This window comes from Rissa tridactyla, chromosome 1 (genome assembly GCF_028500815.1).
Source record: "Rissa tridactyla isolate bRisTri1 chromosome 1, bRisTri1.patW.cur.20221130, whole genome shotgun sequence".
Lineage (NCBI taxonomy): Eukaryota > Metazoa > Chordata > Aves > Charadriiformes > Laridae > Rissa > Rissa tridactyla.
The window spans coordinates 194,364,514-194,383,324 of record NC_071466.1 but is presented as its reverse complement, the minus strand read 5'-3'; the positions used below and the strand labels follow the sequence as shown (position 1 = coordinate 194,383,324).

The following is an 18,811-nucleotide window of genomic DNA, read 5'->3' as shown; positions in this document are numbered from 1 at the left end:
CACTACAATTAGATCTGGAAAGAAGTACATAAGATTTAGGTCACTCTGCACAATATCCAAACAGGCAATATTCCTTCAGAAACTCCAAAAGTTGCTCAGGCCACGCACTGCTGTGTGTGCAGCGCATACAGGCAGGAGATTGGCAGCCAGCAGTCATCGCGTTATCTGCCCTCCTGTGGGACTAATTCTGGCACATGCATAGAAACAAATTAATTGGTGGTCAGACACCTCCGTTAATAGACATCTTGCACTTGCTCCAGGCGTGAGTGCTGCTAGCACTAATGTTAAGTAGCACGACAGCTGAGGGCTGCCAGCAACCAGGGCAACAGTGCTGATGAAAATTAAAACAAATGCCAGTTGTCTGACATAGAGGATCAAAATGCAAACTGGATGTTCTGTTGCAGTTTGGCATAAAATGAGCTTGACCAACTCCTAAGCTACAACATCACCGTGGAAGTCTCCGTCTCCATCTAGCTGGCTGCATGAGGAGGTACCCGTACACCCGCCAGGGCTGTGAATGTGGGGCCTATCAGAGTCCTTGGCCGTGGAGGGAAGTGATGATCCAAGGGAGCAGCCGTTTTCTAGTGTCACACGACTACTTGCCTTTTTCCCAATATTCCTGTCACTGGTCTGTGGGAGATCCTCTGATCCTCTCCAGACAGGTTGGCTCTCCTGAGTGTCTCGGTCTGGATATACTTCTTTGAAGAAAAAGAGGAAGGGTGAAATACTGGACAGGGAAAACCAGTAAGCGATATTTGCTGTGCCACAGTGGGAGGACTGGCAGGCCAGAGGCAGATACCTCCCAGCTACACTGTGCTCATACCTGAGGAGGAGAATCACCTATTTAATCAGCAGATTCCTGTGGTCAACAAATGCCAATGAGAAATGAAACACACATGTTTAACATCTTATGTGCTGGGGAGAAAGAGGTGAATTGTACATTTGTCTTCAAGGATAAACTCTCTTCTGGAAAGCAAGCTTAAGTCAGGTTTTAGACATACTGATGTGAGGTTTTAGACATACTGGTGGGCTCAAGAAAGGAAGAACAGGGAGAAGTTCTCTGACCTGTGTGGTACAGGAGGTCAGACTGGATGATCTGACAGTCCCTTCTGGCCCTGGGCTCCAGCCGTCCATGAAACAGTCACCTTTTCATTTCAGTAGCGTTTTAGTCAGTTAGCTTAGCTCATTTAACAATATTTTCTTGGTACCTTTGTGACTCACTGATAACGCGTACTTGAGAAAGCATCCATTATTTGCAAAGCTTGGCTTCCTTTTTCATTTCAGCAGAATGTGAAGCTGAAAACAGATGATTGATGGCTTTTTCTGTTTATTTTCTAAAAGATGTCAAGCAGCATATTTACTGACTCGGCTCCTGCTGCAACTTGTTAGTTTGAGTACTGTAAACACATCTTAACAACCCTTAGTAATTGTGGGGAGAAAGACATCATGAATATAATGAAAACTGACAGCACTGATTTCCATTCCTGTAATTTTTTTACGCTTATAAAGACAAGCACAGTATTTTGCTCAGGTGTTTTGGAGGTTCTAAAACTTCTAGATAACAGTCTATTTGTACTCATATTTCAAATATCCTACTTGTTTGGTTAAAAAAAGTTAATATTTAGTTCTTTTTCTTTCAAATTACTTTGTGGCCCCGTGGTTATATACGTGTGTAAATGGTGGTTATCCATAACACGTATTCACTAGATTTTGGAAAGAGAAAGGTTATTAATTACAGAGAAAAATGACTAGCTAGTATGGTAACTTACAGATGGAAAAGGAAGCTTTAGGTGAAGCCTAAGTGAAATGCAGGGAAGCATATACCATCCAAATGAAATTGCATGTATTTATTTATTCTGTGAATAAGTAAACAATAACAAAATTAGAGAGATTTTTCCAAGGATGCAGAGTGAGTGCAATTATCTGCCACCTTTTCTTATCAATAAATCTTACAGGAAAATAATGATTTTTTAAATATTATCGAAAGCTGTATGAAGCATCAAGAGTAATTTGCATGTTTTTAGTAAATAGTTTCAGAATAAACTAGTAAATAGTAAATAGCACGGGGAATTTCATGCAAACTTGAAACTGGAATTCGCTGACCCTAATCTGTCCCACATTTCTAGTCATTTGTGCCATGAAACATCATTCAGAAACTTGCCATACTCACCTCAAAGGGAAATTTACAGTTTTCGTCCTCTTTTTCCTCCTAAATACACTAATCCTTGTGAAGAAACTATTCCCGAACATTAGTCCCATAATCACCCAAATTCTTGCAATTTCTGGCTTAAATAATTTACCACGACTGATTTATTTTTATACCAGCATCATCCCTGATCATAAGTAGATCTTCTTCTTACCAAGTGTTTCCACACTGCCGATGCAGGAGCACTTCTGATCCCCTCTTTCATCCTTCATTTTATTAGGCTTATTACGCCTTACAAGCAAACACACACACAAACAAAACCAGACTCTCCATTCAATGCCATTTCTGATTGAAAATCAGAATTCTTATCCTTTCAATGCCATTTCAGATCAAAATTCATCGCTCCGACACAGGTGACCAGAACTGCATTTCCCCCGTGCCTTGCTCAATGGAATTAATACTTTCCTGCTAACGTGTTTCTCTTCGTCATGATCTCGTCACAGTGCTTATTCAGGATAATTTTACGTTTATTCTCCTGCTGTCCCTACTGATAGTGATGTCCACTCAATAGCCATTTTTAGGCTATCTTGAGCTTATTCCAGGTGTGGAATAAGTGAACTTGCTCCAATGCAGAAATGCAACATCAGATTCAATATAGTTATTAGAATTACTTTCTTACTAATTTAGAGGAGGCCCTTCCAGGATGTAATTTCTGAATAGTTTACAGCTTATTTAGTTTCATTAGGAGTGAATGCAATTATGAATGTTATTAATTACGCAATTATTTTGTTTACTTTGTTAGCGGTAAGGTCTGTGTAGACCACGCTGAATTTGTAATAAAATGAGTTGTTTATGCTGAAATCAGCTGTGCCAGTCGTACTCTGTATTATTATCACTGGTTTCTTTCTAAGACTCATTAACATCGGTGATACTGGTACTGATGTATCAGCTGTATGAATAGTATTTGCTGTGTCTTCAGGGCGGAGAGGACACTGACCACTAGAGGAAACACAAGTTAAAGTCTGGGACAAGCGTAGACACCACTGTTGAAGTCTGAATCCAATAGCGGTTTTTATACTGTAACCTAAATAATAGGGGCTGGACCCATCCTTTCTACTTTCACTTAATATAATACATTAATATACTTGTGGTTATATTCATGTGATTGTTCTACACTATCAAATTTGCAAATTCAGTATAGTATTAATAACCGTAATCTTGACATGGCAAATGTAGTTTTGTGTCCTGGTGTGTGCTTTGTGCTTGGTCCATGTTCATACAATAACTCCTTCTTGAGTTCAGTTGTGAATTTAGAAATGATATTATTTCAACTTGTCTACTGATGTGGTCTATTTTAATAAGATTTGAGTTATTTTTTTTAGTTACTTCAGTAACTAATTCGCCTGCTTTATTGCATGAAATATAATGCTTTTTTGCATGAAAATAATGTGCTTTTGTAGTCATCTTTAAGTAGATGTTTGCTGAAGGTTGTAATCCAATGTTTCTTCAAAAATTGCATTAAAGCTATATATTTCATCAAGGTACTATGCATCGGTGTGTTAGTGCTGAAGAAATGGACGAGGTCACCTGCTTTTAAGATGTCTGAAAAGTTGTTTTGACTTGCCAGAAACGTTCAGTGTTAAAAATATTTAGTGCATGCAGTTCGATATTTTTACTGACACGAAGGCAATTATATAAGTTTTTTTAATTAATCTGCTAATGTTCTATGTCATGATGAATGCATAAAGTGGGAAAGAAGTGTCACCAGAATTTTCTGCATATGAAGATGTGTATTCATGTGATTTGCTATTCAGGTGTCCGTGAAAACACACAGAAAATGAGAAAATAGGATTCCTGAGCCCCTCACTCACCTTCTGTTATCAGCTTCCTGAGACCTCTGCAAAGCTGGTTAATGTGACCATACTTTATATATGATTATATTGTACAACATCATTTACATCCCACGGTTTACACAAGAGCTTTGTCGAGTAAATAAGCTCACATAGCTATTAAAGTTATTCCTAATGATAGAAATTACATAGTTGGACAAATTACTTTCACTGATTAAACTACAATTGTAAAAACTGTCAATTGGCCCCTTCCCTTATCTTCAGTGACTCTTCCTGGGATGTAGTCCTATGACCTTTTTTTCACTGAAAACTAAACTGAATTTAATTGCCCTGTAAGAATTTTAGTTACATTTGTTTTGCCTTTGTTGTTTGCTTTCTTTTTGAAGTCTACTCTGTAGAATAAGTGATCCTCGTGACATTTGTAACCTTTGCATTTTTCCTTCTTTTGCGTGGAGTTTTTTAGTAGACTCATGTCAATTCTGTTATAACGTCTTTATTTTATAGTGCTACTTTTCACTATGGTACTGAAAAACATGCAGATTCACTCTTATTGTTGAACAGCAGGTAGAAAATCAGTTATTTGAATAATTAGTTATTGAAAATTAGTTACTTGAGTAGTTATTGTGTTTTGTACTTTTCTTATTTTTAAATACGCCTAAAATGTAGTGTCTTATTTAGATAAAACATTTGGAATTTTTGACTGCTGCAAAATGCATGAATCTTGCTGAAGACAATGAGTCATCTAGTGAGAACAGCATTGTACTGGTGGTACAATAACGAAAAAGGTCTTTAATGTCTGCTGTCTTTGTATGTTTGACCTTGAAGAGAACTAGAAATTGCTTGTCGCGGAAGTTGAGCATCTAATACATTGATGCACCTGTTAGTTCTCGCATATGAAATCAGATAATGTTTATAATGATCAGTGATTCTTTTGTGAATTAAATATTTTCTCTTTCTAGTGACCTGGACATTCAGCTGCATTTACTTTTATTGAAAGATTGTCCTTAACATGTGAAATTGCTTACACTTCAGAATATAGTAACTTTGCACCGTTCCCATTCCTTTTTGACATCATTTTCCCTTACTATTGAATCTTATTTCTAACGAAAGCAATTTTGGTTTGCATTTTATATTCAAATAGAGACCATGAACCAAGCAACACCTGCTAGAAAACTGGAAGAGGTTCTTCACCTTGCAGAACTCTGTATCGAAGTATTGCAGCAAAATGAAGAACATCATTCAGAGGTGAGGCCCCGACTGCATTTGCTGTAGAGAGCGGTTTGTTCCTAGATTTTTTTCTCCCCTGATGCGAAGCAATTCTGTCAAGAAACATTTTAGCTTTACTTTCTGACATATGTTTAAGGCAGTTCACATTTACAGAGGAATAAGGGACTTGAAGCTTATGAAGAGTGAAGTGAAATAAAACTGTACTTGAATTCGCTTGAATGAACTGTAGGTTTAGAAATGAAAATTAAAGAGCATAAAATAGAGAAAGCATCTTTGTGCTGGAGGTGGTGAAATGGTATGGAAAAGATTCATAGCCTTACACAGTTGTTCCTTCCAACTTTTCACCTCATTCAAAATAGAAAGAAAATATAACTGAATGCTAGTTTTCATCCTGCTGTATAGATCTTGATTTTAACATAAAAATAATGATGAGTATAATAATCACATTCACACTGCTCCTCTGTTGGTTGGAGAAGTACTGCTTCTAAACTTGCACTTTTTAAAATGGCGTTACAAGGTAGAAGAAATAAAATAGAACCATTTCATGTTTCTTACTCAAGTCTCTTGCTTCATGATACAGAAATCATAATATTTAGAATATTTAGAATTATAGCAGCTTTTATATGAAGGAATTGCAAACATAAACTTGACAGGGACACACAGTTGTATATATTATCAACATTTTATTAATAAATATACTTTTCTAAGGTTCAGGAAATTGTTTTTAAAATGTTCTTAAAAAACTCAATAAATATTTTTGAGGAATATAAGCAAAAGGATAAACATGATTTAGTATATATAGTTGTAAATATGATCATTCAAAACAGCTGTTTTTATATCACACTATGGAACCTAGTTTTTAGCTTACATCTGTCATGTGTGAACTTGTTATAGATGTTTTATCTTATACTGAAGAAACAGCTGTTTCAATGATTTGAAATTAATTCCCTGGAGGTCCTGTTCTACACTACTGTTGCCACTGTGTTACTCTGTAATGATTACTTAATAAAATGTATATATTGTTGTCTTTGTCTTTTGAGGATGTGCATTACTGTAAGAATATTAGGCTTCTGTGGAAAAGAACACAGAAGAAACAGATCAAATGATACTTTCCATGCTGTTTACTTGCAGTCAGAAATGTGGTATTTTTCAAAAGGGTAAATATATCGCTTGTGCCTTCAGAAAAATCAATTCATCAGAAGTTTTCAATTTAACCTAAGACAGCTTGAAAACAATAAAGATGATTTTAAGATTTCTTCCCCATTCCTTCGTTCATGTAATAAATATGCAATTATACTGAAACGTATACAGCATGTAGAATTTCAGTATCAAAAAATATCTGAGAAATAGATAAAAAAATTATACATTCCCTACGCAAAATCGAAGGTTATGTGTGGTGATATCACATTGTAATGTTAAGTAAATGTTGAATGTATGATGATGCAGTTGACAAAAAGGATCAGTAATCTCTAAAACAGTGTATCACATTTTTTAATACTAGATTATTTTTTTTTTATTTTTTTTTTTTTAATTCATAACACTTCCAAATTTCTGGGATTCCCAAAGGGAAGAGAGGTATGTGATTCATGATGAACTAAGCATTATTTTTCACTGTCTATAGCATGGAACTCTGCATTGAACGTGTAGCATAAATTGCTCTGATGATTTCTGGTGTTGTATTGCAACATTTGTGTGTCTTTCTAGAATCAAAGAACTTCAGTCTTCCTTTAATCCAGTCAATGTTTTTGTTGTCTTAGAATGTGTGTCACCAATTGCTAATTGCCTTTAGCCTGTTTTCATATTATCCATAATGACTGAACTACTGTCTTAGCTGTAGTATTTGTTTTTCTATTCTTCTTCCTTGCTGCCTAAGCAATGATGGGTAGTTCTTGAGAGGGTCAAAAGAATTTCTGTCTGGGTTCAAAGTGCCGTTTGCAAAAGGGAAGAAGATGGAAAGAAAATGTGCTGATGTTCTGGGTTCGGTTTTGCTTTGTTTGTTTTGAGGTTTTGGCAATATTTTCTGAAAAGAGTTTTGCTTGCCTAAAAGGGACGCCTGCCAATGCCTGTATACATTTCTTTTCTTCTTCCTTTATTTCTTTGCATTTAGTTATTTGCTGGGGTAAGGAGTCTGTTCCTTCAATGAGCTCCCATTTAAACAGGATTTACTAATGAGAAACTTCTTCCAGTTTGAGGAAAAAGGCTCCATTTCAAACTCTTGCCAAAATTTTTGAAACCTCATCTGTCCTTTTCACTATGGTGCCAATCAGCATCCTTCCCTCCTGCAACACGCAAAGTACTCTCCAGTAGTAGCAGAGGATGCTCAGCATTTCTTTAAAACCTCTTGCCAATTCATCTTTTCTCCATTTGCCCCATGTCAAATAGAATTACAGGCAATCATCAGAAAGTCCAGGATGGAAAAAAAAAATATTTCTACACCACTTTTCAGAAGCTGTGTTTTCAGGCCTGAGTTCATATTTCTACATTACCTAGGACCTGCATTTCAGAAATGCAAGTGAGAGTTGCTATGACTTTGTTTAAAATTGTGGGAAATCAGTGCTCTTAGAGATCAAGCTACATATATCCCATGTTGGCAACTCAAAAATAGTCAAAATGAGATATTCAAAATGAGAGGCATAAGTTTGAAAGCAAAGACATTTTCTTATGTAGTATGTGTAGGCATTTCTCACTGCCAAATATCTTTGTTAACTCTGAACAAAACACTCTCAGCAGTGTGTGATATTCATCCTATTTCGTTAGCTGACTTCACCTTCGTCGTTAACTCCAGGATCATACAGCTCCCTCTGATCCAGTACTCAGCTTCAATACTGACCTTCAAAGCTCAGATTTAAGTGACAGTAAAAAGGTACAAGAGTTATATGTGAAGCAGTCTTTAACGTGGAGCTGGCTTTACCGGCTGACACACTATTTGTCACAGACTTCTCTTCTTTTAAGCTGAGATTACCCAAGAATCTAAATTTTTACCAAAGAAAACCATGTATTCCAACAGGTTGTTAAGTTACTGAAAATTAATATAGACGTTACTGAATTTCTAAAGATGTATTTATAGCGTTTGCGGAAGGAAAACTGGATGCCCTCCTCGGGAGAAGCCAACAAATAGGCAAAAAATAGGAATTAAAAAGCACTCTGTATCTCTTAAAAAAACCACCTTAGACTTCAAGGAATAAAAGTTCACATTAAAACCATCCCTTCTGATTAGCAAATGAGTGCAAAATGTATTCACAAGAATTTATTTGAAAAATAAACTAATTTCTTATAGAACTGAATGAAATCAAAAGAAGCACATACAGTAATTTTTCAGTGATGAGGCCTTCATCCTTTTCTTTGCTCTCTGGTAAAAAGAGTTGCAGGGATTTATACTCCTTTTTTGATTTTTTGTGTTACATTTTTGTTCTGATTATATCATCTTTCCCAGCATAATCTATTTGTTTTCTTTTTCATGCAAGGTTTTATAAAATATTTTCACATTTTTTACTTGGCCTGTTAATCCTCCCCAAATGAGATAGAACATGAAGTGAGATATCCAAATGTATTTTGCCATAGATACAACACATCTCTTTGCTTTATCACTCGTGTTTAGTAATTCTATTTTGTCATGTTTGCAGGCGTTCGCTTGGTGGCCAGAATTATTGGCTGAGCATGCAGAGAAGTTTTTGTCTCTCTATTCTGTTGATATGGATTCAGCGCTCGAGGCACAGCCGCAGGACTCCTGGGACAGCTTCCCACTTTTCCAGCTGCTGAATAACGCCCTCAGAAACGACAGTAAGATCTTAAGTTCTTTACTTATTGCATGCGTAAGATTTTTCAATGTGCCCACACCTTAGAAATGTGTTTCTATATAATATAATTCTCAAAATAAAAGTGACAGTGCCTAGTGTTTATCTTATATATCCTGGTCCTCCATTTCTTGGAAGTTGAGCAGATTCTCTCTATCCTTGCACCATTTCAGTCCTTTTACTGGTGATCTATTAACCATTCAGTATCACAAATTGCTCAGTTTTAAATCAATTATGTACAGGCAGCATAATATGTATTTAATATTTGATGTTTAATCTATACTGTTTAAATAAAATTGTAGCTAATATTTCCTTCTAAGCCTTCATGGAAACTATTTTCCGAGTAGTTATGTCTATAAAGGTATTGTAGGCTTCACATGAATGTGGTAAGATACACGCAATAAATCAGAGTGTTATTTTCACTTGTTGTATTGTTGTATCGTTATTCAAGTGGGAGACCAAAATTTGAAATAGCCGTATTTTGCTTTTGGTTGTCTTTGAAGAGAGCTTTTTCTTTAATAATAGTTAAGTGATTTCCTAGGCATGTTTTATGTGAAAGTGATTTTAATAATGGAATTAAGGAAATAACTAATGAAACCAAAAAAAATGGATTAGGTGTTATTTTAAAAACGTCACCTTATTTTGCAGACAGGTAATTTCTCCTAACATTTTAAGGCATCAAAAAGAAAAAAAAATATATTTGTGCTATGTTTTATATATTTACTCATGTTCTATTTTTAAAAAATGGGAAAATGACCTACTGGTTTTTTAATTATTTTTGGAGATCCAAATGTTCTTTTTATGCAATGATTCAAGTCATTCCAAAATTTGATTTTTTTCTTATAAATACAAGGGATCATTTTTAACTCTTCCTGGAAAATTCATTTCATTTCTGTGGAAGTTCAATAGCTTTTAAGAATTTTAGCTCCGTGTATGGAAACTGCTTGACTGAAAGAATGGAAAATAGTATTCAAGAGCTTTTCTCCAAGGTTACATGTATTACAACCTATATTATTTATCATTGTATTATTGTTAACTTTAGCTGCCAAGTGTTTATTGAAACATATAGGTCGTATCAGTATAGTACCTCTTGGCCACAGCACCATGTCATGCAATGGAGCAACTAGCAAATGTACAATTCACTGTAACACGGTGGATGACAAACTTCATGGAGGGAAAGGGGCAAATGGACAGGGCCGCTGAACTGTAGCTGAGTCTCAAACAGGATTGTTGAAAGGCGCTGTTACTGCACTGTTGGATGTGGTCTAGGGCAGAGTGGAAGAACGTTAACATCCAGTCTTCAAGGTCTCTTTTCATGAATTATGTTTCCATACCCTGACATTTAGCAATACAGGAAATGCCATATTCCTGATGATTTCTTTTTTCACATGTTATCCTAGAAAATATATCTGCTGGTGTTTCCCTTAGCTTGTTTTCAAGATATTCATTGCTGTTTGGTCTAGATCCCTTGTTGGACAAACTGCAACTACAGAAAAGTATTAGAATTGCTGTGCTGGTGGTAATTTAAGCTTGATTTCGAAGGCTGCTCACAAGGGTGTAGGAATTGTTCGATCTTGGGGCAGATCTCATAAGAGTTAGACTCCTGCAAGGCAGGTTCTGTATTACTTGAAGGGGGTGTCTGATCATCTGAAATCCAGATTAAAAATCTGAAGCCTATATTCAGGTGCCTTTCCTACCCTCTTATATTTTCAGTTTAGGAAGCACATCTCTAGTTGTGATGTTACGTGTGCTTAAAACAATTATTTGGTTTCTGAAAGCTGTGGAGGTATTCTACAGCAGCCTTACAAGAAGGATTTGTGGCACCAGTTTTAACTACATCATTGTCGTTTGTGTTCCTTTGCGCTTTGATTCCAGCCTGAGAGAAGTGATAGAAACAAACAAGGGTTGTTCTCCTGTGCAAAGAGGTTGCTGGTAGGCTAGTGATTTTTCTTTCCTTAAAAGATTAAATGGATAATAAAACCAAATGATTAAAACAGCCTTGGGAAAGATATTTTATGAAAACTTGCATGTGAAAGCAATTATTAGCAAGGTTGTAAAACCTTAACTGAAGGATAAGAAATGACTGCTGTATGAAATGTTACACTTGTATACCAATTTCAGTAATTCCCTAATGGTAATAGATACAGTAAATGACAGTTTCTGGCAAGTGAAAGCCATCTGGAAAATTATACACTTTTTTTCACCAGAACTAGTGGAAAGCAACCATGGAAATTAGTCACCTTTTAATCGGTAGATATGTTAGCAAGTGGCAAGTGACCGTTCTACCAAGAACTGATTCCCAAGTGGAACATACCTCAGTGCTTATTCTTTAATTAACAGCCTTTTCACCTTCTGAGTGCATTAAAGCCATTAGAAAAAGCTCCCCATGCTTATATAATCAATTTTACAGTCTTCCAAAATGAAATAAGTAATTCTGGCTTTACCCTAAGTGAAAACCTTTTCCTGAAAACTATCACCTTCATAAAGCTAGATTTAGAAAAAAAAAAAAAAAACTAAAAAGGGAAAAACTGGAATGTGGTCTCATGAGGATAAAAAGGCTAGTGTTAATAATTAACAAGGAGAGTGAAGTGGAGTAAATTAGCCATAATAGAGCCCACAGTGACTGGCAAAGTCACCTCTCATTATCAAAAAACTCATTAGGAAATGAAGAGGTGGAAATCCCACTGGGTTATTCTCACTCTCTGGCTATATCAGAGATTACTTTTCAGATTTCTTTCAAACGAAGAACTGTTAGGTCACCATATTGCATATTAGGTTAATCTTCACTGAAATTTGGAGGACTGACACCTGCGTGTTATTCTATCTCAAGAGCTTTAAATGAGCTCTAAATCTTCAATGCAGGAGTCAGTTTTCATATAAACCTGACATGAACGAACTCCTAATAATAAAGAAACAACCTAACTTTCACAGCATTAAAGAAAACCTACATGTAAGACTATTTTTATAACTATGTCACTACAATATAATATTAGAAAGACTGCGAGATAATGAAAATGCATGGTCTTTACTATTCAAATGATATCAAATGTGTTATTTTACATAGTATACAGAATACTGGACAAGATTCAAGCCAAATACTTCAAAGCCAATATTCATTTAACAATGAGACAAAAATGCATCTTCCAGCACAGCGTATAGCTTTTCATGAAGGAGGAAGGACTCATAGAATTATTTAGGTTGGAAAAGACCCTTGGGATCATCGAGTCCAACCGTCACCCCCACTCTACAAAGTTCTCCCTTACACCATATCCCCTAACACCACATCTAAACGACTCTTAAACACATTCAGGGATGGTGACTCCACCACCTCCCTGGGCAGCCTATTCCAGTGTCTGACCACTCTTTCTGTGAAGAATTTTTTCCTAATGTCCAGTGTAAACCTACCCTGCTGCAGCTTGAACCCATTCCCTCTTGTTCTATCGCTAATTACCTGTGAGAAGAGACCAGCACCAACCTCTCTACAATGTCCTTTCAAGTAGTTGTAGAGAGTGATGAGGTCTCCCCTCAGCCTCCTCTTCCTCAGACTAAACAGTCCCAGCTCCTTCAATTGCTCCTCGTAAGATTTATTCTCCAGGCCCTTCACCAGCTCCGTTGCCCTCCTCTGCACTCGCTCCAGCACCTCGTTATCTCTCTCATATTGAGGTGCCCAGAATTGGACACAATACTCAAGGTGTGGCCTCACCAGTGCTGAGTACAGGGGGAGAATCATCTCCCTCCTTCTGCTGGTCACACTATTTCTAATACAAGCCAGGATGCCATTGGCTTTCTTGGCCACCTGGGCACACTGCTGGCTCATGTTCAGCCGCTTGTCAATTAGAACCCCCAGGTCCTTTTCTGCCGGGCAGCTCTCCAGCCACACTTCCCCAAGCCTGTAGCAATGCATGGGGTTGTTGTGGCCCAAGTGCAGGACCCGGCACTTGACCTTGTTGAAGCTCATTCCATTGGCATTGGCCCATCGGTCCAATCTATCCAAGTCTCTCTGTAGAGCCTCCCTATCCTCATGCAGATCAACACTCCCACTTAACTTGGTGTCATCTGCAAACTTACTGATGATACACTCTATGTCCTTATCAAGATCATCAATAAAGACATTAAACAGAAATGGTCCCAACACTGAGCCCTGAGGAACACTACTTGTGACCGGCCACCAGCTGGATTTAACTCCATTGACCACCACTCTTTGGGACCGCCCATCCAGCCAGTGCTTGATCCAACAGATCGTATGCTCATCAGGCCATGAGCAGCCAGTTTTTCCATGAGAATTCTATGGGGAACAGTGTCAAATGCTTTTCGAAAGTCTAGGTAGATATTATCCACAGCCTTTCCCTCGTCCAATAACCGGGTCATCTTGTCATAGAAGATCAGGTTCGTCAGGCAGGACCTGCCTTTCATAAACCCATGCTGACTAGGCCTGATCCCCTGGTTGTCCATTATATGACTTGTAATGGCACTTAAGATGATCTGCTCCATGACCTTCTCTGGTACCAAGGTCAGACTGACAGGTCTGTAGTTTCCCGGATCCTCCTTTCTGCCTTTCTTATAGATGGGTGCTACATTTGCTACCCTCCAGTCCATTGGGACCTCCCCAGATAGCCATGACTTCAGGTAAATAATGGAAAAAGTGGCTTGGCAAGCACATCTGCCAACTCTTTTAGCACTCTTGGATGTAACCCATCCGGTCCCATAGACGTGTGCGCATCCAAGCGGCGTAGCAGGTCACTGATCGCTTCCTCTTTAATTGTGATGACCTCGTTCAGCTTCCCCTCCCTGTCTCCTAGCTCACGAGGCTGGGTGCCCAGGGAGCAGCTAGTTCCACTGCTAAAGATGGAGGCAAAGTAGGCATTGAGCACCTCAGCCTTTTCCTCATCCTTTGTGACTATGTTTCCCTCAGTCGGAGGGAGTCCTGACTGCAACTTCACATTTCTATATGAAGGACTTCATTTTGAGTCACTTTAAGCTTCTCCATTTTTTTCTGACCTTATTCCACAGCAATTAAGAGTTCATCAGTGAGTTCATCAGTGACAGCTTTCCTGTTGTGTTAAGTCTGACTGACGAACTACTTAAAAAAATAGATGGAAGAGTATGGTCTTCCTATCCTCGAAAATATTTCAGTTTTTCTGACAAGGGCTAACAAATAAGAAAAAGCGATTTAAAAAATTATATTTACTGTAGAGATAAGTAATAGACTGTAGGTAAGTTTCTTGTGCTTTTACAAAATGTAAAGGTTTGAAAAAAATATTTTAGCTGCTTTTATATTACACATTTTAATGATCTCCGAAGTTTCTACTGTTTCAGTTATAACTGTGTGAAGCTTTGCAGACTGTACAGAGATAATAGTACCCAATATCTCTCTATGGTGGTGAAATTATTTTTTCCAGAATTAGGTGTTCATAGAGGGAAGAACGACCTGGTTGCCCCAGGACTGTATCTTATTTTCTGTAATGACCATGTTATTTTTTGTCCATAAAGCCTATAAATTAAGTTATAAATTGCTCTAGAGGGCAATTTACTTTCTGTAGTTGCTTAGTTATTCAGATTAATCAGGTTTTCAGTGCCTCAAAACAGACATTTATTAATTCCGCTTCGTTTAAGACGGTGTCGGAGATAACTTCCAGTGGCATGTGTCTAGTTACATAAAGTGTCTATATATTTGGCTTAATTTAGAGGTTTTTCAATTGTTTATTCAATATTCTGCTCCTTTCCTTACCCGGTTTTCTTTCCAAGTGTCCCTTGTGGACACTATGTACTGTGCCGTTGCTCAGCATGATTGCATTACTACATTGGCACGAATCAAAATTAGTATTCTAAAGTTAACTCATAATCTTAATTTTCCATCAAGTACTACTCAGTGTACCTGCTTTAACTCGACCATGTTACATCTGTAGACTGTCTGATGAAGCTGAAAAAAAACCAGCATGTGGAGTTTTAGCCTCTTGAAAGCCATTGCCATTGTCATGGCTATGGATTTCAAACAGGAATTCTCTGATAAGTTTTTTTTACACTGTTTCCATTGCTAGTAGCAGAGTGGCAAACACCACCACAGGCAGCATCACCTGCCTGCTCTGTAACAGCCTACGTACCACTTTTGTACTACAATCTATTTATAACATCACACCCCCCTTCTTAAACCACAGGGTGGAGATAGAAAACAATTTGGATTTAAGATAATCAGGGCAAAGTTCATAACCACACTTAAAGATACCTTTCATCAAACCTTACACATCTTATTAATTGTAGTGGGAATCTTTTCTTAGACCAGGGACTTAGAATTTTCGCTCCTAATAGGAGCTGCTTTGAAATCATAACCTGCCTTCAGTTTAGAGCTGCGTGTTTGGTTACTGATGCTGCGAGCTAACTCAAGCCGGTAATTGCTTACCAGAGTATCCAAAAGCCTTTTTGACTGAATGGGCATTTTAGGCACAAGAAAATTGTGCAATAAGTTGTTTGTGTCACTCTGCCTTGTAAAGATGAAGTTCTTTCCAGTTTCATTGCCAAAGTTCTGGCGGGGGGGGAAATTTTTACTTCTTAAATAAATTTTCACCTTGCTTCCATATAGAGTATTTCTAAAATTCACTTTTAAAGTATGTCTTCTATGTAAAAATACACAATTTGTATATAAGCTGAGGGACTTGCAGTTTTCACCACAATTTAAGTAACTGACTAATAAATGCTCTGTGGAGTCAGAATGTAATATAAACAGGAAATGAATGGAAGTATAAGCTTTCTTTTTTCAGGTTATTAATGATTTTCAACTGCTACAAATAGAATATGGAGCCCCAAGGAAACTTCCTGCTTGAAATTTACTGGGTTTATTTTGAATTTTAAAATATGCTAGGAAATCCAAGTGGTGCCTTCCCAAGAATCCTATGGAGAGCAGGATAATTATAGACTGTCTACCAAAGTGCTAATTTTGTCAGTGGAAAAGAGACTCATGTTAACCTGTGTCATTCTTCCTTTCCTTTGACTCTCCAGAAGCTCTTGAGGATAGCTGACTCCAGGATAAGTCCTAAGCTGTGCCTATATAAGTAAAAGCGAAGCAAGCCCCACAGCTTCTAATGTACGCAAGCACAGCAGATTCTTGTCCTGCTGTTAGAGGAGAAACATCATTCCAGTGCTGCGTTATTAGATTGTACTTTTTACCTCTGGTCTTTTCTTGTCATATTTTAATATATTTCAGCTACCTAATATGTAAAAGTTGAATAACTTTCATCTTTAACTTCAGTCTTCCAAGAATTTTTCATATGGGGATCTGTTCCTGCAATCATTTTCCATTAATATTGTCTATGCATTAGCTTGCCCTGGCATAGGCTTTCCTTTTGTTGTTGTTTGTGTGAATATGAGATGGCTCATATGAAGAGGGTGTGGGGTGTCTATATTGACAAGACAATGGAGAATTAAGCTACATAGCTTTGAAGACAAGTGGTAGTTGAGGGATTTGAAGTGTGGCATTTCCTCAAGGATCTCTTGTTTCCCATCTGCTTTGATGCACAGGTGCTGCCTTTTGGCAAGATCAATTCTAATCATAGGGTAGAGTGCCATGAGTCTGACGATGATACTCAGCTATATCACTTACCCCTGTGCTCCAAGTTCTTTCCCTGCCCTGCAGTAATCCTTGACAGAGATCTCCAGATGGGTAAATCAGGGCTGCCATGTCCTCAGCCCTGGGAAAACAGAATGCTCACCAAGGTGTTGATCCGAAACAGCATTCTCTTGTGTGTGCCCACATACGGGGGCATCTCTGTGGACCTGCAGTCAGATTGAGTCTTGGCATCATTTTGGAAAGTTTCACTTCTCTGCAAAGACTGGTGTCAGGATGTTAGGAAAATTATTCAGCTTGTTAAGTTGAACAGCTTTTATTGCCAGTGACTTCTTTAAATTTCATTCTGACTTCAGAATAACAAGGAGTCGCCCTCCTGCCCATGAGGCTTTATTACTGCAATTCCCAGAGCAGGGCTTGTAGCAGAGCATTTCTGCGGTGCGCTCAGAAAACAGTAAACTACAAGCTCATCCCTTCAAGTAACTGTGATTGCCTGATTAATGCCAGTCCGGCACTGATTCACTATAGCAGCAATATTGACTTAATTGACACAGTTGTATTCCTTGTGTTGTTTTTAAGCTCAAAGTTATCTTGAAAAATCAGCCTGAGATGTAGCTTTATACCAGCCACCTTTTGTTTCTCAAAGGCAATGTTCATCAGCCGTTTAGTGTGAAATCTTTGTGTTAATATCCTTCTCAGTTACTATTGCTGGTCACCGATACTGCAGTTTTAAGATACATAAATATAGAAGAAATAACACTGTTTTGAGCACCTGATATACAAATAATTATGCCAGAACTAGCTAGTTAACAAGTAGTTCTATGAGCAGTGTAAATAATGGAGCATGTTTGTGATGGACTCATAGGTACTCTCAAGGGTGGATTCTCAAGTGTTTAATAAGAGAAGAGCCTATGCCGCTGCCTTTTTCTCAGTGGAAACCCTAATAATCTCTGCCTGCTACTTAGCTGCCTGTTTTCATGAAACTTCATATATCTGAGATTTCCACCCCAGTGTGTAGATGGTTGGCATTAGCTAAAAGTTTCAATATTCTTAGCAAAAAAAGAGGCAGGTGAGCAAAACAGAGAGAGCTGATCACGTCAGTCTTGTCTCCTTAGGTAAAAGTGATTGATGCATAATCTCCCATTACTCTACAAGGGTGTTTTCAGGAAAATAGTTCTTGGCTTCAGATCATTGTATTCAAGAAGAAAAAATGAAAAAAAAATTATTGTCCAGACATGCAGCAACAAAGGCACTTCCTTGCAATACAAGTAGCAATAGGGAGCTGAAACAAGTTTGTGGTGGACATCATTCAGGAATGGAAGGCAAAGGAGTTCCTGGAAGTTACAGAAATTGTGTTTATATATTGTACATGGAGTTGTACTAGTACTGGAGCAAGAGGCAATTGTAATTTTATGAGACGGTTTCCAGCATTTTCTTCTTAGGAAGAGGAGAAAATCTCCTGAAAATGTGGTTGTGATACCCACCCAAATGAAAAGAGAATCCTGGATGCAGGAATAGGTAGGAGGGGAAACCGACAAGACAATTTACTACATCAGAATGCGTGTGGGAGAAAAGGAAGGCTACCAAAGTCATGAAAATGTCTCTCTCTGGCTCAGCTTGCCTGTATGATTTCTATGTACACATAGGAATAATCTTACAGGTTCTAATAACAGTGCTGGATTAATGGGTGAACACAGACACATTCGAAGCGTGAAATTGATATATTCTGTTGGTGGGACAGGACAGTAGTCCACTAAGAGTTAGGATTCACTAGAGAACATCTCAAGGAGTACCAGGGCAAACAGTGGTGGTGGCAAACTTATTTTCAGGTTTTAATACATCTTTAGTTTGCATTGCGTATACAGTTTTTCATGCAGTAAATCCCATCTGTAAAGCAGATAATTTTCTACTTTTCTTACTTTTTTTTTACTTTTCTTGAGTAATATGCTTCATGCTTATATATACACCCACCAGTTAACTCCATTTCTTGCAAAATCGAGAGAACACCTCTAGGTGTGTCTTCAACTTTCCTAAGCGCTTAAGGCAACTAGTTTTCAGGACTTCCTTTAAATAGTTATAAAACTACAATTGCTGTAAAGTTGGAGATGATCACACCAGAGAATGAGCAAACTTTCAGAAGGGAAGTGTACAATTAGCATCCTTCAAAATTTTGTGAGACAGTTGAGTGGGCAGAGGAGAGGCAGGTGTGGCTGGCTGGGGCTGAGTTTCACGTGAG

General features: G+C 37.7%; 1 protein-coding gene across 6 annotated transcripts in view; it reads left to right on the top strand.

The window, feature by feature from the left end:
- CADPS2 (calcium dependent secretion activator 2) overlaps window positions 1-18,811 on the top strand; it is a 321,875-nt gene that overhangs the window by 247,090 nt on the left and 55,974 nt on the right. For all 6 annotated transcript variants that reach the window (XR_008466879.1, XM_054204611.1, XM_054204601.1 and 3 more), the window contains exons 17-18: window positions 5,138-5,241; window positions 8,847-9,003. Coding sequence is in view for 5 of the 6 variants with exons in the window: in XM_054204611.1 (XP_054060586.1) it covers window positions 5,138-5,241; window positions 8,847-9,003 (261 nt within the window). In the remaining variant the exon portion in view is untranslated. The remainder of the gene's footprint in view (window positions 1-5,137; window positions 5,242-8,846; window positions 9,004-18,811) is intronic.